The 25,420-nt window shown below is 63.3% G+C and overlaps 1 protein-coding gene across 1 annotated transcript in view; it reads left to right on the top strand.

The window, feature by feature from the left end:
- ASS1 (argininosuccinate synthase 1) overlaps positions 1–24,815 on the top strand; it is a 35,528-nt gene extending 10,713 nt beyond the window's left edge. Inside the window, exons 8-15 of the mRNA XM_036416088.2 lie at positions 292–322; positions 4,837–4,927; positions 7,325–7,409; positions 7,895–7,959; positions 15,878–16,009; positions 19,731–19,887; positions 23,214–23,279; positions 24,531–24,815. Of these exons, the coding sequence (XP_036271981.1) occupies positions 292–322; positions 4,837–4,927; positions 7,325–7,409; positions 7,895–7,959; positions 15,878–16,009; positions 19,731–19,887; positions 23,214–23,279; positions 24,531–24,576 (673 nt within the window). The 3' untranslated portion in view covers positions 24,577–24,815. The remainder of the gene's footprint in view (positions 1–291; positions 323–4,836; positions 4,928–7,324; positions 7,410–7,894; positions 7,960–15,877; positions 16,010–19,730; positions 19,888–23,213; positions 23,280–24,530) is intronic.
- The last annotated feature ends 605 nt before the right edge of the window (positions 24,816–25,420 follow it).

Raw genomic sequence — 25,420 nt, 5'->3', positions numbered from 1 at the left:
GAACAGCCTGTGTGAGGGCCCCCGACGGGGAGCCCTGGGCCTGTGCCCCCGAAGACAGACTTACCCGGCCTTGTCCTGCCACCTGCGGTGCCCACCGCCGGCTGCTGGGCCAGGATGTGCCAGGCAGCTGGGCCCAGGTTGTGCCGGGTGAGGCCGGTCGAGGCTGCCCCAGCAGAGAGGAGGGCAGGCCTGACTTTGTCCTGGGTGGGGTGTCGTGGGGGTGGGGTGTCAGGGTGTAGCCATGTCCCTTGGTCCCTCCCCGGTAACTCTGTCTTCCCTTCCCCTCGGCAGCTACGAGGCCGGGATCCTGGAGAACCCCAAGGTAAGCCGCCCCCTGCCCTGCGCCGGGCGGAGGGATGTGTTTGTGCCTAATTGAGATTTCACGGGGGCGGGCGTGGGGCCGAGGCCCGTGTTCGCGGCCCTCCCCGCCGGGCCCCCCGGCCGCTGGCCGCCCCCGCCACGCTGCATTCTGAGGTCCCCCACTCCGCGCTCTCTCTAATGGCCGCTGGGTGAATAGGGGAGGGAATATTTCAGGGCCGCGCGGAGAGAGGGTGCGATTGTGCGGCCATAAAGAGACAATTAGGCAGATGAGACACTTGTGGGAGGGCCCAGCCGGTGCCAGCGGCTCTCAGGCCACCGCTGCCTCCGTGCGAGGCGGGGGGATCAGAGCCCGGGACCCACACGTCTGGGGGTGCGCCCCACGTCTGCAGGCAGGCCGCCCCGTCCCTGTCCCCGGCCTTCCCAGTGGGCCTTCCCTTGGAAGTTTAGGGTTTCTCTCCCGGGGACGGGCGGTTCCCTTTGTATGACCCTGTGCACCGTGGGAGTGGGGGAGGCAGGGTGAAATCTATCTGCGAAGAGAAAAACCCCTTTGTCCCCGAGGGACCGTGTCTCGGCTGAGCCCACACCGGAGGCTGGTTTGGGGATGGGGCTGCTCAGGCAGCTGGGTCTGGGGATCCAGGAAGGCCAGCTGGAAGGGAGGGGCCCGGGGGTTGGGTGCAGGTGGGAGAGCTGGATCCCGGCCGGGGACTCCGGCATGGCTGCCCAGGCCTCTGCGTCTGCGTTGGCGCCAGGGCGGCAGGTGCCAGCGGTTGCTCAGGAGCCGGGCCTGGGTCCAGCATTCCTCTCGCCCGCTTTCCCCGGTCCCGGCTGTGAGCACCCTGGCCGCGTGGACGAGGGAACCGAGGCCCCGCCAGCGAGTAGGTGCCGGATCACCCCGTCGCAGGAGCGGGCCCTCTGGCCCCTGGTTCCCCCACTGCCCACAGCGCCCCCACCCCTCTCTGTCGCTCGACAGGCTGCGCCCTGTCCCCTGGAGGCTGACGGCCCCGTGAGGCTGCTGCCTGCTGGCCGCAGGGTTTCCAGTTCATGCTCTGCTGACCCCACGACACTGGGGCCGGCCGCCCCTCATTAGCCAGTCACTCCGCGCCCGGAGGGGCCGGGGGGGCGGCTGAGCGGGCAGAGCAGCCTCCAGGCAGGGTGCCTCCCGCCTGCAGGCCCCGAGCATGCTGGGAAGGCGCTCCCCTGGGGATTGGGGAGCAGCAGTGGTGGGGTGCACGCCCCTGTGTGAAGCAGCCCCCCGCCTCCTAGGCCTCCCTCCTGTCCGGTGAGGACGGCGGGCGGAGAAGTCAGCGTCCGAGAGGGTCTTACCGAGGACTCCCCTCTGGGGCACGGCGGGAAGGCTCGTGTGTGGGTCCCAGGGATCAGAGCCCGGGTTTGAACCCACACCTGCTTCCATTGCTCTGCAGCCTCTGAGCCTCTGGCTGCTCACGCACACTGTGGGAAGCCACAGCGCCGCCCACCGAGCCACCGCGCGCCGGGGCATGGCCTCAGTCCTGGAGCTGGGGGTCCGCGCCCCCCCCTTCCTGCAGGCCACTGAGAACCTTTGGGGGAAGGGGTCACCGTCCCCTTTCATCAGGACAGGCCGGGCCTGGTGGGCCCCCGGGGACCCCATTCCCGCTGCGGCGCATGGAGCAGCCGGCCCCCTGCAGGGTGAGGCCGTGCTGGCGGCTGCTCCAGGCCCCCCAAGCCCCCCTGCGTCTCTGGACCTGATGTGCGTGGGGGGGCGGTTATCCTCCGATCCCAGCAGCGAGGAGGCAGCGGTGAGGGGCCTGGGAGACACCTCGCTCCCCGAGCTGCCCCGGCCCCTCGGGAGGCGCTGGGGAGGCAGACTCAGGGGGACGGCCCCCTCCCCCTCCCCTCCCCTCCCCGAAAAGAGCCGCGACCTGTCGGAGGGAGGGTTCGCAGGCAGATGGCGGAGCCATTTTCGGCCTCCGTGAGGGCTGATTGAAGAGCAATGAGGCAGCTAATGCGGAGAAAGATAGAAATTCACTTGCTTTAACTTCATCGGGCCCCGGAGAAAGCGCGCATTCAGCGCCGGCCGCCGCGCTGACGGGTGAATGCGCCTCGGCCGCATCGATCATGCCTCTACATCATGGTTCAGTTCATGGGCCATTTGCTCCAATCTCTGCTCCCCGGCCTGCTGCATGCTTTCTTTCGCCGGCTCCCCCGGCCCCCACCCCTCACCCCCTCCCTCTCTCTTTTTTCCTTCACTGTTCCCCCCCTCCCCCAGCAGCCTCCCTCCCCCCAGATGACATTGGAAGTGAGCCCTCCCGCTGGGGTGGATAAATAGCCGGTATTGATACTCAGCTACAAACTATTTGTCATTTGAACTGGGCTTTGAGGAGGCAGAGCCTGAGCCACCTTGGGATGCAAAGCAAATGTCACTTGGCCTCTAGTTAGTTATGTTCATTAATTGGCGCTGTCGGGGTGTCGGGGTGTCTGGGTGTCGGGAGTCGCCAGCGGCTGCCTCCTGCTTCCACGGTGGCGTGCTGGGGTGCGTCCTTGGGGTCTCCCACCCTCTGCTCCCCATCCTGTGGCCGGAGAGTGACAGGCAGAGGGCGGGCACAGTGGGGTGGAGGTGGGAGGGAGGAGGGCTTGGGTGCAGGGTTCTGGGTGCTCCGTGCTGGCACCCTGTTTGAGCTCAGCCTGGACGAGGGGATGAGGGAGCCAGAGAGGAGCCCAGGGTGAGTGAGGAGAGGCCGCTGAGTCGTGTGATCGCCCAGAATCCCAAGTTCGGGTTCACTTGCCCAGGATGGTGGTCAGGGGGCCGGGGAGCATGTCTCTGCGCCCCCCCAGCTGCCCGCCCCGGTGGCTGACCACACCGCGGTCTCTGGCCACGGCCCTCGTGCTGCTGCTCAGCCCTCAGGTCACTGTCACGGCGGGGAACGGCATGGGTGGCGGAGGGAGCACTGGACAGGGAGTCCAGACTCCCCGGGCGCTCCCACACCAGTGGGGCCCGGCAGTCTGGTCTGAACAATCCCTTCTTTGTCCTTGGCTTTCTCTCTGTCCACAGCGACATCGGGCTGGGGGCCTCGAGGGCCCGCTCCCAATGCCAGTTCGTAGCTGTGGTGGGTTTGGGGTCCCTGTTCCCTCCCCACCCACGGACACGGTCCGGAATGCGGCTGGCCGCACGTCACGTGACGCTTTGGCGGTGCCAGGGGTCCCAGCCGGCCCCGGGGGAGCTCCGGAGGAGTGCCCAGGACTGAGGGGCTTCTCAGGGGGTGGGGGTGGGGCCTGGGTGGTCGTTCCCCCTCCAGTGTGCCCACGGGCGCTCTGAGGGCCCCCCTGTCCTTCCCACCTGCAGAGCGGGGGCAGCTGGCACCACACTGGCATTTTTCTGGGTGGTTTTTGTGGCCGGGAAAGGCTGCCTCCCTGGGGTGGTCATTGCTCCCATCCTACTTGTGCGGAGGCCGAGGCCCAGCGGGGGGAAGCCGCTCCCCAAAACCCCAAACCTGAGGCCTGGACCCACCACCCTGAACCCCAGCACATGTTTGCTGAGGACCCCGAGGGTCCCCCGCCCTGGCTGCAGCCCGGCCCCTCCCCCTCAGCCTCTGTGCCTTCCTCTGCAGATGGGGTCACGGTGCTCGGCCTCCTTCCCGGGGCCCTGGGAGGACCGGAGAGAAGCTGTGCTTGGGAAGGGGAATAGGAACGTTTGCGGGGTTTTAAAAGCCAAGGTTGGGGGGCTGCACCTCCCTGGGTGTCACAGGTGGGCAACAGCCGGGCATGGGGTGCCCACAGCCGGCCGTGAGCAGCCAGGCCCGCGAGCCACGTCCCCCGGCACCTCGTCCCAGCCAGAGCCCGGTGAGAGGGGGCAGGTGTGGGGAGCCGAGGCCTCGGGGACAGGAGGGAACCAGCCGCCCTCCCAGGCAGCCAGCCGCCCTCCGCCCAGGAAACACATACTTGAGGCTGATGTGTTTTCAAACGGGTTTTCGCGTCGCTCTCTGTTCTCTCCCCCGGAGCACTGGCCCCGGGGCTGGGCCAGCACTCACCGCAGCACCTGCTGGGGTCGGCGCCCATTAGCTCTGCGGTCAGCGCGGAACGAACCCCAATCCCGGGCCCGGAGCCTGCGCCCCGCTCCCGGACGCCCCCGCGCGCCTCCGGAGGCGCCCTTTTCCTGCCTGACTTGCTCCTCTGCTGCCGCATTCCACCTCCAGCTGTGGGGGCGGTGCAGGAAAAGATGAGATCAAGTTGAGGGGAAAAATTGTCTGATTTCCCAAGCCCTTTGTTTGCCAGGCCCCTGGCAAGCGGGGCTGGCGCGGGCTGGGGGCGGGGAGGCCTGCTGGCCCCCCGTTTCTGGAGAGGGTGGGGGTCTCTGCAGGAGCTGGGGTGCGGGGAGTCCTGGCCCCCGTTTCTGGAGAGGGGTGGGGGTGTCTGCAGGAGGTGGGGTGCGGGGAGTCCTGGCCCCCGTTTCTGGAGAGGGGTGGGGGTCTCTGCAGGAGCTGGGGTGCGGGGAGTCGGGCTCTGGGCACCCTGTCACTAACCCCGTCTGTCCTTTGTCAGAACCAAGCCCCCCCAGGCCTGTACACAAAGACCCAGGACCCGGCCAAGGGGCCCAACGCCCCTGATGTCCTGGAGATCGAGTTCAAGAAAGGTAGGTGCCGGCCCGGCCCGCGTGGCACAGGGGCTGAGCGTCAGCCTGTGAACCAGGAGGTCACGGTTCGATTCCCCGACGGTGCATGCCCGGGTTCGGGGCTCAGTCCCCGCTGTGAGGTGTGCAGGAGGCAGCCAGCCGATGACTCTCTCTCCTCACTGATGTTCCTCTCTCCCCCACTCCCTTCCTCGCTGAGATCAATAAGATACATTTTAAAATGAAAGGCTGGTGGCCACCCTTCAGGACTTGGGGGTGGGCTGGGGCCCTGGCTCCCTTTTGCACCCTGAAAGGCCGGGCACGGGCCCTCGGCACCCCCCACGTTCCCGGAGGTCAGAGTCCAGGCGAGGGCTTCGGTGGCTCCCAGCTCCCCCTTCAGCCGGGGGTGCGACCCCCGAGCCTCCGGGCGTGGGAGGAAGGCACCGCGGCTGCTGTCCACCAGCTCACGGCGCCGATTCAGGGTGAGAGCGTCCCAGCCCGAGCAGCCCCTTTGGGGAACTCACTCAACTTAGACGGCTGGCCCCATAGCCGGAGCCCTCAGTCAGCTGCATGAGGCTTCGCCCCGCGCCCCAACCCGGGGCTCAGACCCCCCTCTTGGCTGGAGTCCTGATCTCCATCCTCGCTGCTATCACCAAGAAGGGTTTGCTGGCCTGGCCTGGGCGTCCCGCCCTGGCCCCAGGGCCACCCCTTGCTCTGGGGGATGGAGGGGAAGGCAGGCAGGACCAGGCTCAGGCTAAAGGCTTGGGGGGGTGGGGGGGGAGTGAGGGCCTTTCCTGGAGGCTGGGGAAATCAGGGGGGCTTCCTGGAGGAGGTGGTACACTGGGCAGGAGTCGGAGGAACCGAGAGGGGGCATGAGGCACAGAGGCTCTGAGAACTTTAATGATTGCCTCTCCCTGGCCTTTCCCAGAAGCCTCGCCGAGACAGCGGGCATGTTCTTCCTGTTTGTTCAAAGAGGGGACTTGGGCGCCTAAGTGTTCTCGGTCTGAGGCCCCTCACTGCACCTGGGGCGCTCAGTCCCTCTCGTGTGCCCTCTGTCAGGCCCGGCCTGTGGGGCATCGTCTCTGAGAAGATGCTGGGCCAGACCCAGGTAGCGCCCCCCCCCCCACTCCCGCCTCCCCCAAGGCCCCCCAAGAGCTCAGGAGAGCCACGGGGGCGGGCGAGAGAGCCGGACAGGAAACGTGATCCATTTTCATGATCCGGGGACCGTCTGGGACAAAGCAGACGGGGGGAGCCCTCCCCGGCCCGGCCCCATTCACCCGCTAGTTAATTTATTTGAAGTTTTAATCTAATTATTAACTATTTTAAAGGCTAAGAGGCTTTCTCCGGCGGCAGCACCAACAATGTCAGCCCCTTTCGGGGCCGGGCCCGTCCGCGGCCGGCCAGGGAGGGATAATAGGGCGGAGGAGGCAGAGAAAGGGGCCGGGGAGAGGCGGGGGGTGGCCAGAGGGGCTTAAGGTTCATTATTGGGCAGACTTACATTTAATAGCAATTTACAACCAAGTTATAAAACCCCTGGAAATGGGGGTGAAGAATGGGGCGGCTGACAGCGCGGTGAGCGCAGCCCCTCGGAGCGGCGCCCGGCTAATAAAGACTCTATTGAGCGCTGATTGGCACCCGCTCGCCGGCCCATGGTAATGAGCTGGGCAGATGGGTGGGGGATTAGCCGCCAACTTTGAACAGCCTCCCTTTGTCACTGTTACGGCTCTCTTGTTAGTCCCCCTAATACATTTATTGCTCATTTCACACCGCTCCGAAAGTGCCTCTTGCTATTCAGAGTCAGCCCCGAACCCACCCACCGGCCCCCCCGCCACCCCCCGGGACTCGGCGGGTCCCTCCCGAGCGGCCGCCTCCCTCCTGCCCTCCTGCCACCCCAGACCCCGCGTGTCAGGATCCAGGGTGCCTGCGGAGCGGGCACCGCCTCACCCCGTCCGTCAGATGGCTGCATGGGGGGACCGGGGTGTAGAGCCGGGGCTGGGGGCCCGGGGGGCTGGGGGGCCGGCTGACAGGCATGCAGGGAGGGGGTGTGTGTGTGTGTGAGCACCTCGGCCGGGCGGCCCCCGGTAGCTGGTGGGACAGAAGGTGCTCCTGGTGTAAGACAATGGTGGAGCGTGAAATTCAATTAGTTCGGGGCCTGGTTCCAATTTCACAGCCCCTAAATGCAAAGGGGGCGCGGAGAATGGGGAGGGTGGGGGCGAGCGTTTTTATTGCGTTTCCCCTTTCATTCCGGGGGCTCCCTCGCACCCCCCTCCCGCGGGCCTCACCCTGCGCGGGCCTCTCATGGAGTCATTCGGACTCCATATCTGTCACATCCATTTAGGGCGTTGCGGGCGGAGGGGGAGGGCGGGGTGGCGGCCGGCTCCGAGCTCCGGCCCAGGCCCACCGCCTTCCCCTCCCGCCCAGGGGTCCCCGTGAAGGTGACCAACGTCAAGGATGGCACCACCCACCGCACGGCCTTGGACCTCTTCGTGTACCTGAACGAGATCGCGTGAGTGCCCGCCCCGCCCCGCCCCGCCTGGGAAACACCGTCTGTGGCTGGCCCAGCGCAGCCAGGGGTGGCCGATGGTCATGCTATGGTCATGCCATGGTCATGTCATGGTCATGCCATGGTCATGCTGGGGGCCACAGGCAGCCTTGCCACAGCCCCCACTGTCCCTGGTTGGAGGCTTGGAAGGTAACACCCGGGGGGTCGCCTGCACCCCGGGACCAGGAGCGAGGGGACGGTGAACAGGCCCAATGAGGGCGGTCCCGGCAGCGATGCCTTACATTCGCCCTGGTACAAGCGATCTCGTCCGTGTCTGGGCCTCAGTTTCCCCACCTGTCCAGTCTGCCACGTCTGAGGTGGTGCCTGACATCCTGCCGGAGGCCCGGGGGCGGGCACAGCCCGGGTGTGCCCACACTGTGGCCGAGGGGTGGCCGAGGGGCCCGGCCGTGGCAGCGCCGGCTCCGGTGACCCGCTCTCCCCACCCACAGGGGCAAGCACGGCGTGGGCCGCATCGACATCGTGGAGAACCGCTTCATCGGCATGAAGTCCCGCGGTGAGCCCTGACCCTGACCCTGACCCTGACCCTGACCCTCGCCCGCCTCGGGCCGGCCTCCCGGTCCCCTCCGTTCGGGCATGGCGACTCCCCTGCTGCGTCGGTGCCTGGGCAAGTCCCCTCACCCCACCGGACCCCGTTTTTCTCCTGAAATGGGGGTGCAGGGCGCTTTGCCACGGGCTTCGGGGAGTTTTGTGGGAAGAGCTGTCCCCAGGGCCGGGCGGAGCGGAGTCGGGGGGTCTGGGAGAGGTGCTGAGGAGAGAGGCTCCGGGCCCGGGGCAGGGCGGACCAGTGGGCCAGGCAGGACTGATTTCCTGGTCATTAAGGCTGCACAGAGGCCGGCTGGCCTGGTAGGGATCCTGCCAGAGGGGGGCGCTGTGGGCTGCAAGGCGCTGTGAGCAGCCAGGAGCTGGTGGCTGGGCTAGGCCCATAGGGAGGAGAGTTCCGTCCCCAAGTGTGTGCCTCTTTGTCCGTCACTCACTGAGTGACCCCGCCCTCGTGCCCTCCGGGACTCAGTTTCCCCGTCCACACACGGGCTCTCCGCTCCCGGTGGGCTGTGACAGGGCTGCGCTCTGGGGGCTCCCGGAGGGAGGGGCAGTGACAGCCCTTGAACTGGGCACTTGAACTTGTAAATACCAGTCCGTCGTAGGGTTGCGGTCTCTGTGTGGGCACGTGTCCCTGTCACCAGATAAATCCAGGCCTTTGTCCTTCAAGGTGTTTAACTGGGACCCTACCATCGGAAGAGAGCCGAGGCAGACTTCAGCTGTTGGAAAAGGGGGCTGGTGCGAGGGAGGCTGGGGTTCGCACTCCAGGGCTGCCCTGCCCTGCCTGGTGACCTTGGACTTGTCATTTCTAGGCCTGTTTCCCCAGGGGCCGTGGGACAGGTGTGGGGGGGGGGGCCCCGTCCTTAGGGCTCTGAACTGCTGGGTCTGCCTCCAGCATGTGGGGAGAGGGACCCCGCCTCTCCCCTGCCTCCCTCTGTGGGCTGCTGAGCTATGGTGGAAGCAGCCTAACTGAACTCCCCAGCAAAGGCCTTGCGAGAACAATAGTGCTAATTAGCGGCTGCCTTTTCCCCTCTCCTACCTTTGTCTCTGACTCCATTCACGGCTGATTAAATGCCCTTTTGTCTCAGCCTGCCCTTGGGAGCCCGCACAATGTAAGTGACCTTGGGGAGCCCGAGACCAGCACCCTCATTGTATAGAGGGAGCAAGCGAGGCTCTGAGAGGCTCCGAGTGACAGGACCTGGGCCGATGCCTCAGATCCGGGCAGGCTACGAACTTCCGTCTGGAGTGTGGCCCATCCATCCGGGTTCTGGCCGGGTGTCAGCGGGCACTGGAGCCGGGGAGGGGCTCCGTCCATGGTGGTGGCCCTGGGAGGACGAGGCCACAGCCTACGCCCTCCGGTTGCTTAGAGGGTTCCCGAAGGCCCGTCACATTGCCCCGTCTGCATCACTCATTGACGGTGGATGTGTCTCGGTGCTTCAGGCAGTCACGACCAGTCGATCAAGATTGGTATTCTTGGTGAAAATGGATGTCCTTGTGGAAAAGCCAAGGACTGGCCTGAGGTCACCCTTGAGCTGAAGGAGGTGGTAGTGACAAAGGCCTGGTCTGGGCCGTGCTGGGAAGACATCCTGGAGGAGGAGGTGGCCGGAGAATAAGCATCAACTGGTAGAATATGGACTTGAAAAGGTGGGTCGGGAGGAGTAGAAAAGGTAGGAGGAGGCCAGTTGGGTGGTGGTTGGGTCTGATGGCGGCTGAACCCCCGGAGAGCTGGCAGAGGTTGGTATTGTTAACGTAAAAAAACCATTGAAACCTGAAGAATTTTTGTGAGTTTATTTGAGCCAAACTGTCAGGAAGCAGAACCTCAACGAGCTGAGATAATGCTCCGGAGAATGGCGGGTTACACCTGTATTTATACAATGCCATCCGAGGAGGGACATAGGTGGGTTACAGGAAATCCATTGGTGATGGAGTAAGGAGGCAGGATAAAGCAAAGCTGGGGAAACCCCTGGGATTGGATAAAAAGTGAAATGATGGACACATACTCAGGTGGGTGCAGGAACAATGAACATGATAATGAAGGAATCTGTGGTCTCTGGGCCAGCCCCAGCACATTTAAGTTGTGCCCAGGGGCTCCAGAAAAAGGGAAGTTACAAATTACCCAGACGTTTCAAGGGTGTGTTATCACAGATGCAAAAAGACAGAGGGGCTCAGTTAAGGTACATGTGTCAAACACAAGGCCCGCGGGCCAAATCCGTCCCGCCAGGCCTTGCAATGTGGCCCGCACAGCGCTGTCATCACTGCACTCCGCTGCGTTTCCATCACAATGACAGTTTATGACTGTTCAGTAAACCATTCGGCCCGCGATTTAGGCTGGATTTTAGATTTTGGCCCCTTCTCTGATTGAGTTCGACACCCCTAAGTTAAGGTAAAGGTGACCTTGTCAGTGAAGATACCGGCCTAGGACGTAAGTGCCCTCCACTGCTTTGGTCAAAGTTTCGTTTCAGACCGTCCTTTGTGGTGGCTTTCGGTCTCTGAGTCTGCAGACCGCCACGCAGGCCTCCCCTGAGCGGTCAGGTCCGCACGGGGCCCCTCTGGTCCACAGTGCAGAGGGTGTAGGCGTTGGCACCTGGCTCCCGTCCCCGTCCCGGCTCCATCCCCACGGGGAAGCCGCTCTGAGCCTCAGCTTCTCCTGTGGGACGGGCTGTGTCCAGGTCAGGTCTGGAGTGCTCTTGGCCACCGTGGGTGCTGTGCCTGGATGGTCCATTTCACTTTTTATCCATCTTCTGCCCAGAACCGGGCGCCATCACCATTGCGGGTCGGAGCCAGTAGGCTAGCAGGCAGATGTGACTTCTTTAGTAAGAACACCACCCACCAGAGGAACAGACGCCCGAAGGACAGTCTTTACCCGCCCGGGTGGTGTGTGTGGACCCGAGGGGGCTGTCCCTCAACGCCCAGGATTCGGTCACGCAACTTGCTGTGTGACCTGGGGCAAGTTGCTTTCCCTCTCTGAACTCCAGCTGTCAATGGTGATGTTGTCATTTCCCTTTGGAAGTTCTGATTCACCTATTTTCTATGTGGTTTGGGGGCTGGGGGGGTGGTGAGAGGAGAAAATTGCTTCCTCGTTTTAGGCGATACCTTGTTTTTATTTCTCCGCTCCCGGTGATTTGTCGTGAGAAAGACAGAGCGGGCCGTAAATTGGGACACTGTGGGTTCTCCCACTGCGGGGTTTTTATGAAGTCCCCGGTAATGGGGGAAGCTGTTAATTGCCAGCCATATTGAGGGCAGAGTGGGAGGGCTATTGTCTGTGTCTCTGTGTACAAGGGGGAATGTCATTTGTATCGATTTTACCAAGCTCTGTAATTGAAATTCGTTAAGGGCTTGTTTATTTGTGGTGTGTTTAGTTTTTTTGGTGTTTTAATTTGGTTGGTTTTGTGTGTTTCTCTCCCCCCCACCCTGGGGTTGGGGTGGTAGGACGTTGGGCAGCGCTGGTGCCTGAGTCTGGGGTGGCTGGCTCGTGGCATCAGGGCCCTGGGGTCAGAGGGGCAGGGGGCTGGCGAAGCTGCAGATGGAGTAGCTTTCGCTGTATTGTGGCTGTTCACATCGTCATTATCACATTATCTTTTTAACTCCGGAGGGGGGCTAATTAAGTGAAGTAAATGAAATCAGTGGGGAGGAGAAGGGGGGCGAGGCAGGCAGGAGGGGAGCAGGGAAGGAGCCAGCTCAGGTCCTTCGCTCACCTTGCTCCTCTCTCCGCCTGGCCCCCCCAGATCTCAATCCTCCTCCTCTTCCTCCTCCTCGTCCTCCTCCTCCCCCTCGTCCTCCTCCTCCTCCCCTCGTCCTCCTCTTCCTCCTCCTCCTCTTCCCTTCCTCCTCTTCCTCCTCCTCCTCCTCCTCCTCCCCCTCCTCCTACTCCTCCTACTCTCCTCCTCCTCTTCCTCCTCTTCCTCCTCCTCCTCCTTCTCTTCATCTTCCTTCTCCTCCTCTTCCTCTTCCTCTTCCTCCTCCTCCTCCTCATTGCCAGCTTTCTCTGCCCTCTACTCTCTCTCTTCCACTCTTCAGCCTTCTCCCTCCACCCTACCCGTCTCTCCCCTCGTCTAACTTCCTCCTTATTCCTCTGCTTTCTGGCTAAGAAGGAACAAGGCTGCCTGCCCACGTCCCCACCTGCCCGCCCACCAGCAGCTTCCCACAGATGGAACCTTCCAGGTGGAGGATGGAGGGAGACCTGCAAAGCAAAGGCATCTGCCCTTGCAGAGGCCTGGGGCAGCCAGCCCCAGAGGCCCACCCTGGCTCCCAGGAGCACAGAGGATGGTTAGAGTCCCTCCATCACTTGCCTTCCCGTCACCATAGCAACTGCCTCTCTCCTTGGCCCTGGTACCTAACAGGGGAGTCCTTGGGCTCCAGCCAACCTCCCTTCCCTGGGTGTTTCCAAATCCCTCCCTCCGGATGCTGCTTTCCCCGAGGGCCAGAGCCTCTGGCCCAGGTGCCCTCGCCCCCACCACCCGCCACCTGCTGAGTTCGGATGCCGTTCAATTCTGCCAAATGGCTCGCTCCGGGCTAACCTGGCAGCCTCGGGGGCCGAGGAGAATGTAAGTGGCAGCAGCTGTTTGGGTCCCCACTCTTCCTCTTTGGTCCACTCTCCGCCCCCGCCCCCCAGTAATTACGGGGTGATTGAAGCCGCTCCGCGGAGCGCTGCTGACACCTCTGTCTTTCCCCCGCAAACACGGGGAGATGAAAATAGACACTCGGAGCCGCTGTGCGTGTCACTCGGAACATGTCTGTTGTCTCTTCACCGCCACACGAGTCTCAGCTGTCATTTCCTCCTCCTCTCACTGGCGGTTTGTATGCTGACTGTCAAAGCCCCAAATCCATCCTCTTTCAGCATCAGGCTTCTGTCATTTTTTTTTCTCCAGAAGAAATACACAGAACGCGTCTGCCCTTACCCCTGTGGAGAGGAGAGATCTTGAGATTCTCTCTCTCCCTCTCTCTCTCTTCCTCCCTCTTACACACACACACACACACACACACACACACACACACACCAGCAGCAACGGGAAAACAAGCTTTTTGATCAGTCGCAATTAACTTTAACACCTTCGTAGAAAAGGAGCAGGAATATTAATTGTGCTGTGTGTCGTGGCTGCCTGGGAGGGTTGGCAGCCGGGAGGCGAGTTCTGAGGGCTCAGGAGGGGGCAGCTCTGCCCACCAGGCACGCCGGCCTGGCCCTCTGCACCATTGGAGGTGAGGCTGGCGTTGGCTGCAGTGTCCACATGCCCCGCGGGGTGGGGTGAGAGTGTCCGGGCACCTGCCTTCAGGCCAGGGCTGTGGGGCTTCAGGGCCCCGGCCCTGCAGATACAGCTTCGCCGTGCCCCACGCTGGCCCAGCCAAGGCCAGGAAAAGGGGGGAGGGGACAGGTTCCCCAGGAATGGAAGTGAGCCCCGCTGTATCGGCCTGCCCAGGAGGAGGGCGACTACCCAGTGAGGGCCGTCTTTCAAAACGTGGCAAAACGAATCATCAGAAGTCTGTTCCAAACCAGTGAATCTGAGTTCCCAGTCTGCCCGGCCGAGGAGACCAGTAGGCCTTGACATTCTCTTGCTTTAGACAACTCTGAGTGATGAGGTTCCGGGATAAGTGGAGGCTCACCGCTTTACGTTGTGGTGGGCACTGCCATTCTGGAGACAGTCCCAAGCGTTCCGCACGCGTCTGGCTCTGCTGAGGGCTTTTCTCGGTGCCCGGAGACCATGGGGAGCCACGTGGTGGTGCCAGGCGGCCTCCAAGGAGTTGCCATAGGTTTTCCTTGCCCCCACCCCGCAGTTCTCTCTCCCCTTCTCCCCCCACCCACCCTCCCTGCTACCCACCACGGCTTTTCTCGGCCATCCGTCCATCTCCCCCCTCCATCTCCCCCTCTATCTGCCTGTCTCACCGCTGCTCTTCCTGGGCTGTGTCTCTCCCTCTAAACTGCTGACAGGCGCGAGGGCCGTGGCCTCCCGGGAACATCCCCCCCCCCCCCCCGCCCCCGAGGTCACAGCTGGGCTCCGGCCGCGCAGCCGAGCGGCCGTCCTCCGCGCCGGGCTCTGGGTGACACTGGGAGCCTCAGCCACAGCCAGAGCCCAGGCCCTTCCTCTCGGCCATGGCACCCAGGCTCCGGCCACCGAACACGGGGTGATCCCAAAGGGACTTTCCTGCAATTCCCAGACCGAGCCCTCGGGGAGGGGGCGGGGGGGGGGGGATTCCTGGTTAGTCGCATGGCTCAGCCCCCTTCAGATTCCAGCGCTGAAAACAATCTCCTTTTTACTTTTCGCAGTTTCTAAAGAAGGGTTTAAAATGGCGGTAAAACATGCATACCATTACGTTTACCGATGTAACCGTTTTTGAAGTGTCCAGTTCAGTGACACTCGGCACATTCACACGGCTGTGCAGCCGCCGCCACCCATTTCTAGAACTTTCTCCTCTTCCCAAACTGTAATTGTCCCCACTGAACCCTAACTCCCCGGCCCCTGGCAGCCTGCACTCCCCCCCCACCCCCTCACCCCCGTCTCCTGAACTTGACTTCTGGGGCCTCCTGCCCGCCGACCACACTGTCCTCCTTCGGTGACCGGCTTCTCTCTCGGCATCCCGTCCTGGGGCCAGAGTCCTCTGGTTGGGGAAGGACGTGGTCGTGTGGCTGGGCCACGTGGGTCCATTCGTCCGCGGGCCAGCTCGTTCATGTTTGGCTGTGTGCACACGCCGCTGTGAACGTGGGCGTGCAGAGCCCTTTGGGGTGTGTGTGTGTGTGTGTGTGTGTGTGTAAGGCAGGAGTTTGGGAAGAGGCAGCACATTGTCAGGCCAACGGAAAACTCCCCCCTTTGCCGCTGTGACGTGGGGAGGAAGAGGCAGCTTTCTGGGCAGCACTCGGGGGGAGGTGGGGGGAGCAGGCCTTGCTCCTTCTCCATCGGAACGAACGGGCAGTTTGTCCAAGGTCAGCTGCTCAGGCTCCGGTGAGCTCATTCAAGAGGCCGCAGCGCTGGCCAGCAGGGCCTGGCCGCGTGTGCGTAGGGACCCCGCCCCCCGGGGCCCCATGTCCCCCCCATGGAGCGGGGCGCTGCCCATCGGCCGTTCCCCGCAGGGCTGCTTCCTCCCGTCTGGTCCGGGCAGGTTGTCGGCAAACAGAGGCACCGAGCCCAAAGGGGTGGGCAGGGCACTTGGCCAGACGGTGGGTTTGGGCCCGCATCGCCGGCTGACCCACCGCACGGCAGACACACCGGTCAGGGCCTCAGAGCCGGAATTCGGTGTCCAGCTCCACCCGGGCAGGCCCCTCCGCAGGCCTCGGTTTCCCCACCTGCGCCGGCCTGGGTCGCACAGCGGTGACGGGCCCTCTCGGGAAAGGCGGACGTGGCGTGGGACTCCCAGGCCCCAGCCCACCCCGGCTCCGGCCCTGCACATACAGCGCGTGCTGGGCGTCCATCTCAAGGTCAGGGTCGCTCCGCGGAGACACAGGGCGGAGAGGCCCGGCCTAGCTGCTCGCTCAGCAGCCCTTCCCCGGCTCCCGGCTCCCGGCGGAGGGAGGAAGGGGCATCGGGGGCCCTGGGCTCCTCTGTCGTCGGTTTAATTACAGGTTTTCAGCCGCGGGCCGGTGGGCATGCGTCGGGAGGGAGGGGGCGGCCCCGAACCCTGTCATTTTCCAGCGTCTGCGGCCTCTTCGGAGGGGGCATCCAGACATCTTCTCCGCACGCCGCAGAGTGGACTGTCGTGGCCCCAGCGTGAGCATAATGACAGCTGCATTTTGCGGCAAGCTGGGAGTGAATGGGTCCGACCGGCGTGCCTCCTGTCAGACGAGTCATTATTATTTTTTTCCCTTTTTGTCATTTGCTGACAGTTTGGGTTTCATGTGTTTCTCTCCTTTTTTTCCTCCCGTTCCCCCTGCCTGGAAAAATGGCTAGGTATCTACGAGACCCCAGCGGGAACCGTGCTCTACCACGCTCACTTAGACATCGAGGCCTTCACCATGGACCGGGAGGTGCGCAAGATCAAGCAAGGCCTGGGCCTCAAGTTCGCTGAGCTGGTGTACACCGGTGCGTGGTCCCCCCGGTGCCCACCCCCGCCCGCCCAGCCCCGCCCGTGGCCATGGTCAAGTGGGGACAGGGAACTAGGGAGTGAGGAGGGGGTGCCAGGGCCCACCCTGCTCACGGAGTGTCGAGGGAAAGGTGCCCGTCCCCCGAGGCGTCTGCTGCCCCCGCCACCTGCAGCCTGAATGACCCCAAGGATGCACCCTGTGTCTCCCCCGGGCTGCCGATCTTTATTCAGCACGTGCCCGTGCCAGGCACTGTGTGGGGACAAGCGCTGTCCCAGGGGGTCCCCCCAACTTTCCTAGGAGCAGCCAGCTCCTTTTACAGGTGAGGAAACTGAGGCTCAGAAAAGAAGGAGCTTGTCCAAGGAGCTTGCACAGCAGGAAGTGGCCTCGCTGGGAGTGACCTAGGACAGGCAGTCTCCAGGCAGAAGCTGGAGATTCTGCATTAACTGTTTTGAGCAAGGCAATGGCTGCCTTGACGAGAGCTCGGCCCCAGGCCCAGGCAGCGCCTGGGACCGCCACATGCCTCCCCGTGCGTGGAATGGGCGGGGGGTGACAGGAGCACGCAGTGTGGGTGGGTTCCCGTTTCCCAGGTGAGGAGACTGAGTTTCTGTGCCTCTCCTGGGTTGGAACCCAGGCCTTCTGACCCCACGTTGTATCACTGTTTCTGTTCAGCTCGTGAGCTAAGGCTAGTGTTTATATACACGGAATGGCCAGATGATGATGATCTCTGGACGCATAATAACCTGGCCACTCAGTGCAAATGCTATATAATAAAAGGCTAATATGCAAATTGTCCCTTCGACTAGGAGTTCAACCAGCAGGCAGGCCAGCTAACCGCCCATGTCCCCTCCCCCAGCCAGGCTGGCCAGACCCATGCACAAATTCATGCACTGAGCCTCTAGTATGAATGGCCAGATTATTATGCGTTCAGAGATCATAATAATCTGGCCACTCAGTGTATGTGAATGATTGGGGAACGTTTTTTAAAATGACACCCCTCTGTGACACATGGAAGATTTTATGGGGTCTTGGTGACTGTGAGGAGTGTTTGGGGGGCCCACGCTCCTTTCACAGATCATCTGCGGCTGCTTCTGAGCTTCTGGAGGCTGAGTGGTCTCAGCAGAGACCGAGGGGCCCACAGAGCCCAGAGGACTGTCCAGCCCTTTCCAAAACCTGTGCTGGCTGGCCTGCTCTCTGCCCTTCAGAGCTCCCTGATGAGAAAGATCACACCCAACGGGCACTGGGGGACAGGCTGCTGCCTGCGGCCAATCTTGACAGGCACAGGGGCCTGGATGTCGGCCCTGGGGAAAGTTAACGTCCTATATAGTAAAAGGCAAATATGCAAATCAGCCAAAAGGCAGAACAACCGGTCGCTATGACATGCACTGACCACCAGGGGGCAGATGCTCAATTCAGGAGCAGCCCCCTGGTAGTCAGTGCACTCCCACAAAGGGAGCACTGCTCAGCCACAAGCCAGTCTCACGGCGGGGAGCAGGCCTAAGCCGTCAGCCAGACATCCCCGGAGGCTCCTCCGTGCTCACCTCACCCCTGCTCCACCGGGAGATTTTGAATTTTGGGGAGGGGACCCCCCTAACCACTGTCACCAATCTTGGCATTTCAAGAAGACTCTCGTGGTTACCGGCTGGTGGCGTTTCTCCTGCCATTGTTTCCGGCAGCTTAGAGGCCGGGCCGCCCAGGGTCGGGCAGGTGTTTAAATACCCCTGTCTCCCGCGGACTCCCTCGCTCCGCGGGGTTCCGGCGCTGGAAGGAGGGTTTGGGTTAGAGTGGGAGAGCCATGAAGACACGGCAGGATGGAGGGGCCAGGCCCCAGCCTCAGGCAAGGACCCTTGGCCGAGGTGCCAGGCCGCTCAGGGGCGGCTGTGAGCCCGGGGCGGGTGGCTTCAGAGGGGCAGGGCCGTGAGCAGGCTGAGCGCGGGGCTCGGCGCAGGCATGGAGCCCGGGGAGTCGGAGCACAGCGTGGCCTGGGCGGCGGCTTGGGCCCCTCTGCCAAGCCACCTGGGCTGTATTCTGGCTCTGCCGCCCGCCGAGCCCTCTAAATCCCAAAATGAGTGCCAGTGATTAGGAGATTTCAAAGGACAGAGAGCCCGGGGTGGGGCGAGGGGAGGAGGGGGCCGTGGAGACACAGCCCGGGGAGGCGTTATTCGTATCCATGTTGCCCGGTGCCCCGATGTCCGTGCCCCCCAGCAATGTCAGGGTTGGCCTCGGCAGCAGCCTGTCCCCCAGCCGCTCAGCGCGGCTGTTGGATGTGATTTCTCACACAAATGTAGAGGGACATTACCGCCTGAGCAAGTCCCTGGACCTCCCTGTGCCTCAGTTTCCTCATCTGCCCAGTGCGGAGAAGGACCCTGCCTGTAGTGAGGACTAAATGCGATAAAGCCCAGGCAGGTGCTCCCACAGGGGTCTCCCTGCCCCATCATGTCCCCATCTCTCCGCCTGGGAACTTAACGGTCTAATCACCCCGACATAGTCAGAAAGACGGGGTGTGATGAGGTGGGGCTGTCGGGGTTCCCTCCTGCAAGGGACTAGACTGAGTCAGGAGCACTCGCACGCTCTGTCCATTGCCGGTGTCTGCCTCCCGGGTGCAGGGGGGCTGGCGGAGGCCATGATCACACCTCAGTGCCCGCCTCCTCTCAGAACCTGCCCAGCCCCCTGCAGGGCGCTCAGCAATGGCGTCTCCCCGTGCGAGCGGGCGCCGAGGCACAGAGGGGGGAGCTGGGATGTGAACTCCAGACCGGGTCACGGAGCAAGAGCCTGAGCCTTGTCTTCCTGCCCGGCCCTCCCCGCCTCTGCCGGCCCCCGGCCCTCCCAGAGGCGGGCGGCCTGCGCCCCTTTCCCAGCGAGAGCCCGGGCTGACCCGGCCCTTTATCGGGGCCGGAGATCACCAGCCATCTGGCCCCACAGCTGCCCAGGTGGGCTCACCTTCCCGGCTCCATTTCAGAGAAACCCTACCCTCCAGCGCCTGTCCCTCCCCCGCCCCGGCCAGCCGCCTGCTGGCCCCTCGGCGGCAGGTCTGAGCCTGCCCTTCCTGGGACTGACTGAGCACAGCGCCCTGGCCCCAGGGCTCTGGGGAGGGGTGGGTGAGGGGAGGGGGGAGGGGTGCAGCCCGTTTCTCAGGCCCTGGGGGATGCTCTGGCCCAGGCCCCCTGCAGCCTGTGTGACCTGGGAGGTTTCGCACGGAATGTTCTTGAGGACTCAGAGCTCGGGGCCATAAAATACAACAACACGGGGAAGTCAGTTCACTGATTTCTGAGGGGCCTGCCCCGCTGGGGGTGGGCCTCTTCCCGGCTCTTAGTCGACACACCGGTGTCCGCAGCCCCTGCACCCAGGGCCCCACCCACAGGAGGCCCACCCGCCTGGGAGGGGGCGACTGAGTCACCCCCGCAACACATGGGGACACAGACGTGAAGGCCACATACGCAGGGTCTTCTTGACCCCAAAACTTCCACCCAGCTGCTGGGCCCTGGGTGTCTCCTGGCCCTCATAAAACAGCTCCCGGTGGGCAAAGGATGGGGTCCCTTCGCTGTGTCCCTGCCCACGATCCTCCCCGAATGTCTGGCCTGAGGCAGCGGGTTAGCGGGTTCGAGTCCCTCCTGGCCCTGGGGGACAGCTGCTCCTCCCTGCCCGCCAGCTTGCAGGCCGGGGCCTCAGGGGTCCTGGGTGTGTGGTTTTCGGGCACTCAGCGCCCTCCCGTCCCCCCGCAGGCTTCTGGCACAGCCCCGAGTGCGAGTTCGTCCGCCACTGCATCGCCAAGTCCCAGGAGCGCGTGGAGGGGAAGGTCCAGGTGTCCGTCTTCAAGGGCCAGGTGTACATCCTGGGCCGCGAGTCCCCGCTGTCCCTCTACAACGAGGAGCTGGTGAGGTAGGTGGCCCTGCCCCCGGGCTCAGGCCTGACGGCCATGCCCCCTGACTGCCTTTCTCATCAAAGACGCACCTGCACGCGGGCAGGGCAGGGGAGTGTGTGGGGGACGGGTGGGGGAGGGGGTGAAATGGGGGGGTGCAGTCCAGGCCAGATGCGGGGAGAGGCGCCAATCACACGATCGCCCGGATGTAGAATTAGGAGCCGTGGCCCCCAGCTGTGCGGGGGAGACACGGGCGCTCTGCTGTGGTCCCTGAGAAGTCGTCTTTGAGCTTGTCAGGTGCCACGGCTTTGAGCCTTGGAAGAATCCGGAACATGTCAGGCCCTACAAGTACGTGGGGACAAGGGTCCGAGAGCCGGATCTTGGGGGGAGGGCGTGATGGGTCTGTGTGTTCCCAGGCCCCTCCGGCTGCTCTGGAGAATGGGTCTGCGGGGAGTGGCGGGGAGTGGCGGGGAGTGGGGAGGGTGGACCCTGTGAGGGCCAGGCTGACGGAGCTGGGGAAGGAGAGAAGCAGACAGATCTGGCCCATATTCAGGAGGTGGGACCCAGAGGGCTTGGCTGTGGAGGGAGACGGAAGGTCCCCAGTCGGCTGGGGCTTGGGGCCCAGAACCCGAGTCCCTCCTGGTGGCAGAGGCTGAGCTGAGCATGCTCCGGAGGGAAGAGCGGGACTTGGGAGAGGCTTTGCTCAGATACCGGCCAGGAGAGCTGTCTGGACCTGCGGGTCGCGTTGAGGAGAGGGCGGATTGGGGACACTGGGCAGCGGTCGGCACCTCGATGTCCTGTGACCCCGTGGGCCCCGGAGGGCCAGTGAGATGGGCAGGAGCGAGGAGAGAACGGTGGGGGCTCCTCAACGCGCCAGGCGGGGCGGCGAGGCCAGCAGATGCCCGTTAGCCGTGCCTGGGTTGGCGTTGTGAGTGAGAGTGGCCTTGACTGAGGAGTGAGGCGTCTGTTTGGAGGTCGCCTGGGCGTGGGGGGCAGACCCCTGGGGTACAGCCAGCTGCACCTGACGGCAGGCCCGGCCGGGGGCCAGGTGAGGATTACAGCACGAGTCTTGTTTGGCAGTCAATATAATTTCTCTCTTCCCCTCTCCTGGCCAGGCTGAGTTTTCTCTCCCCCCGCCCCCCCTTCCCTCTTTCTAAACACTTTATAAGCCATAAATATAACCGAATCAGTTTAGATCAGTCGGGGTAAATGTCAAATTATCTTCTCTCTTTCTCTCTCTGGCTCTTTCCTCCCTCCCCCTCCAAATCAACAGCCTCTAATAATCTGTCCAACCCTTCATTAAGCCTTAGAGTCTCACTCGGGGAGATTAAATGAATAAAGTAAAAAGGGAAAGGGGAAAAAAAGAGAAAAGCGGGAGCATTTATTCTCACTGTGCCTCCGCCGATTTCCCCTTTCTTTCTGATTTCTACTTCGCTGGCTTGAAAGCCGCTGAGTGACAGCGGCGCAGGGACCAGCGAGGAAGCCGCGAGAGGCAGCGGAGCTGGAAATGCCGCGGCACAGTAGGTAGAAAGTAACGTAATTATAGAGCAGGTCAGAGCCACTCGAATGAACAGAAATAAAAGCACAGAGGTTTTCTGCAGACTGTCAGGGGAGGTAAAAAAAAAAAAAAATCATTGTAAACTCTTTTCCGCGCCCCCCCCACCCCCACCCCAACCCCAACCCCGGACCCCGGTTTGAAAGGGGTTTGTCTGTTCCGGAGGGACCCTCTGGGGACCCTTCGGCAGCCTCGCAGGACAAGCTGGCCCCTGACGGGCCCCCACCTGGCGAGGCTGTGGGGTGGCCATGAGGGCCGGTCTGGGGGAAGGGGGGGGGGGGTTGCCACAGAAGCGGGGATGGAAGGACAGATGCTCAGGCAGGGAGGTGGGGAGGGGCTCCTGCCCCCTCCCCCAGCCCCCACCCCCAGACGGAGCACAGGGCCTCAGACAGGGGGAGCGAGGCCTGGGTCCTAGGCTGATGCTTCAGTTCGGTCCAGTTTTTCCTCTGCAGCCCCTCTGAAGTCTGACACGGTGTCCCTCCCAGGGAAGGTGCTGGCTGGTGGCCGGGGGGGGGAGGGGGGGGGGCGGGCGGCCGAGGTGGAGGGAGGGCGGGGTGGGGGCGTGAGAGTTCTGTGTGTGGCTTCAGGCCCCGTGAAGGTCAGGGCAGGGGCAGAGCGGGGACAAGTTTGGGGTGTGGGGCAGGCCTGACATCCCGTTTGTTGTTGTAAAAAGTCCACAAAGAGCCAGTCAGGCACAGCCCTGGGGGTGGGCGGCGGAGGGGCGGGTAAGCATGGCGGCCTCCCTGTCCCCTCCCCTCCCAGCCCCACCTCTCCCGGGGAAGGCTCCCGAGGGGACAGGCCGCCTCCTTGTCCTTGGGACTGCTGTGTCCTGAGGCTGGAGCTCGGCAGACAGGAGGACAGACAAGGGGCTGATTCAGGGCGGGACCTAAGAGGGGGCCTGTGAGAAACGGGAGGGTCCGCCTTCCCGCTGAGGACGGAGGGAGGCCCGTGGAGTCAGGTCTGAGACCACAGCGCCCCAGGCTGGTCCTCAGAGAGCTGGTCACCATCCTGATGAGCTGAGAGGTGACTGATGGCTGCCATCTGCCTCCCCCCCCCCGCCCCCCTCGGGCACTGAGCTTACCCAGCTCCTGGCTCCTCCGTGCCGGGCGGGGCTCCTGGCAGGCAGTGGGTGCCCTGTGAATACCTGGGTCAGTGGGTAAGCGGGTGAACGGATGGTGGGGGGGGAGCCCGTTCCGTCCGCCAGGTGCCGGCTGCGTGGCTTCCGTGGAGCCCCCTTTCCCAGTGAAAGCCCGCAGGCAGGCGCGGACAGGGCGTGGGCCCCAGCTCTGTGACGGGAGCAGGGGTGCTGGGATGCTGCTTGGAAGGTTTTCGGGGGCCAACCAAGGGAGAGCTCCCAACCTCTGACCCGGGCGACGGAAACCGGGGCGGGAAGGAAAATAAACATCTGTCGGAGCGGGCAGCTGCAGTGGGCGCTCTCCCTGGCCCTGGCGCGGGGCAGGTGTCCGTGTGAGGACAGAGCCAACGGGTCTGGCTGGTGGGCACAGGGTGAAAGCTGACTGCAACCCTGCCCCGAGGGGATCCTCCCTGCAGCTGGAGGGGCGCGTGGTGCAGACCCCGGGCTGTTCCGTGTGCACCGAGGCTGCCCCGGCCCTGGGCCCTGGGCTTCAGCGGCCTTTCCTGGACGCCCCACAGCCCCGAGGGTGGAGCTGGCTGGAACCCGGGTCCTGGGGCTCCCCACGCCATGTGTGGCCGTCGGAGGGCCTGTGCAGCCCCAGGGTCCCCGGGGTGGGACGAGGCCGGGGTGTGACGGGCTCTGCTCTCTCCTTGCAGCATGAACGTACAGGGCGACTACGAGCCGATCGATGCCACCGGGTTCATCAACATCAACTCCCTGAGGTGAGGCGCTCCGGGCCTGGCGGGGCCCCCGGTGTGGGGAGCAGACTTCCGGGGGCCTGGCCGCTCTGGCTGCGGCCAGCCCCGGACAAGCCCCGCCTTCCCGGCCCTCCGTCCACAGCGTCCTCGGGGCCCGCTCCCGTCCTCGGCGGGGCCAGAAGGCACCCCTGTAATAGCCGGAAGGGTCCTGGGCACGTGGGCTCCCAGTTCTGGGGTCCTGCCCTTCAAACCTGACACGTACGGACACCCCCTCCGCCTGCAGGGACTCCCCGGGGGCCCCAGCAGGTCCCCTGGCCGCTCCTGCCTGCAGGTCGCCACCCCGGAGCTGCAGGCCCAGCGGGAAGCCATCCGTGACCCAATGGGGTGGCCCTGGGTTCCAGCCCTGACTGCAGGGGCGTCTCTGACCCCTTCGGGTCGTGGGAACCCCACGTGGCGGTGTGACCTGTGCTGGCCTCACAGGGGCAGGGCAAGTGGGACAGGAGCCCGTGGAAATCAGGCACGCGGGAGGAGCCGGGCAGCATGCCCTCCGCCTGGGTGTGGCCTGGGGGCTGGCACGCACAGGGGCAAACGGGGGCATTTCTTGCCAGCAGCTACCAAAGGCTAAGCCTCTTCCAGGCATCTCCTAGGTTATCTCATTTAATTCTTACACCACTTGGCAGCTCCAGAAACAGGTCCAGAGAGGTTAGGTAACTTGCCGCTGGTCACATAGCTAGGAAGCCGGGGTGCTGAGTCTGGAAGGGCAGTCTGTCCCTCTGTGTGTTCCTAATCACCAGCTTCCTTCTCCCGGGGCTTGGGATTGGGCCCCTGCACCAGGAACAGCCCACTCTCTCCTCCCAGAGCCGCCACGATGGGAGAGTCTTTGAACCCAGCCCCACCACCCCGGGCGCCCTTTCCTCCGAGAAGGCCTCCCTCCACCTCCCGGCCTCCTTGGCCCTCTCTTTGTTTTACGGCCACACACCTTTTAAAACGTCTCCAAACACAGGGGGTTTTCACAATGGCCTCTTCACGTCTCCCACTGCCAATTAAATGTTTTGTCTTTAACAATGGCAAGCAACTGTTCCCCCGCCCCCCACCCCTTAAAATAAATTAATTCCGTTATCCTGATGGGAGGGCAGAGGGAACAGAGGGAGGAAAAAGGACAACTTCACCTACATCCTCGCAGACAGCTGCCCCGGGGCACTCTGCCGCTTGTTGGAGGGAGTGCGTGTTGTCACTGTTCATTCACTTCCTCTTTGTTTTGAATCTGGTCTGCAGGCTGAAGGAGTATCATCGCCTCCAGAGCAAGGTCAGCGGCAAATAGACCAGCTCACAATGCGGCTGGGCCTCCTGGCTTCGCCCGCTCCCGCCCGCCCGGCTCCCGTACAGGCGCTAATTGTCCCGATAATTTGTGGTTGTGACTTGTTCTCGGGTGGGGCTGGCGGCCTCGTGGGGGTGCCAGGCCCCAGCTTTGTTTGTTGGTCCCCTGTAGCCCGCAAGAGTGGTCGGTGAAGGGGAGGGTGGGGGGTGGCTAAGGTGGGGAGCTCTAAGATGACAAATAAAAACACAAGATACCTTAGTCTTTTGTTTCTTTATTTCTGCAGAGACGGGGTGAGAGAGTGAGAGAGAGAGAATGTGTGTGTGTGTGTGTGTGTGTGCGCGTGTGCGTGTGCGTGTTGCACGTGTGTAGTCAATCATGCTTTTCTTAGGCCCACCTTTGTGTGTTCTGATGTCAGTGCTCCCGAAGGCCACCTTGTGCTTGAGAATCTGTTTATGTGGAAGAACCGACCCCTGTCTTCCCCGGCAAGCAACGGAGGTCCAGGAATGCCCACCTGGGTCTACTCTAGCCGGCAGCCTGGCATTTGTCCCCAACGGTGGCCGTGTGGCATGTGCCAGGGGAACCAGAAGCGTGTAGGGGACACCTGGGAGCTGTCTGGCCCTCAGGGCACCAGGAACTCCTGAGAGTGGAGGAGGGAGACCCTGTAGTGCAAAGAAGCCCCCGGGGAAGGGAGAGAAAGAAGCAGACACGGAATTGAGGGGGCACTTTGGGTGTCCACCTGGCCTCCATGCTTCCTTCCATCTCTTTCCCAACACTGGGTGTCCACCTGGCCTCCATGCTTCCTTCCATCTCTTTCCCAACACTGGGCCCCACTGGCCACTGTGTGCTG

This window comes from Pipistrellus kuhlii, unplaced genomic scaffold (assembly GCF_014108245.1).
Source record: "Pipistrellus kuhlii isolate mPipKuh1 unplaced genomic scaffold, mPipKuh1.p scaffold_m20_p_53, whole genome shotgun sequence".
In the NCBI taxonomy this organism is placed as follows: Eukaryota; Metazoa; Chordata; class Mammalia; order Chiroptera; family Vespertilionidae; genus Pipistrellus; species Pipistrellus kuhlii.
The sequence above is the reverse complement of the archived record's forward strand: the minus strand, read 5'-3'. Positions and strand labels throughout refer to the sequence as shown.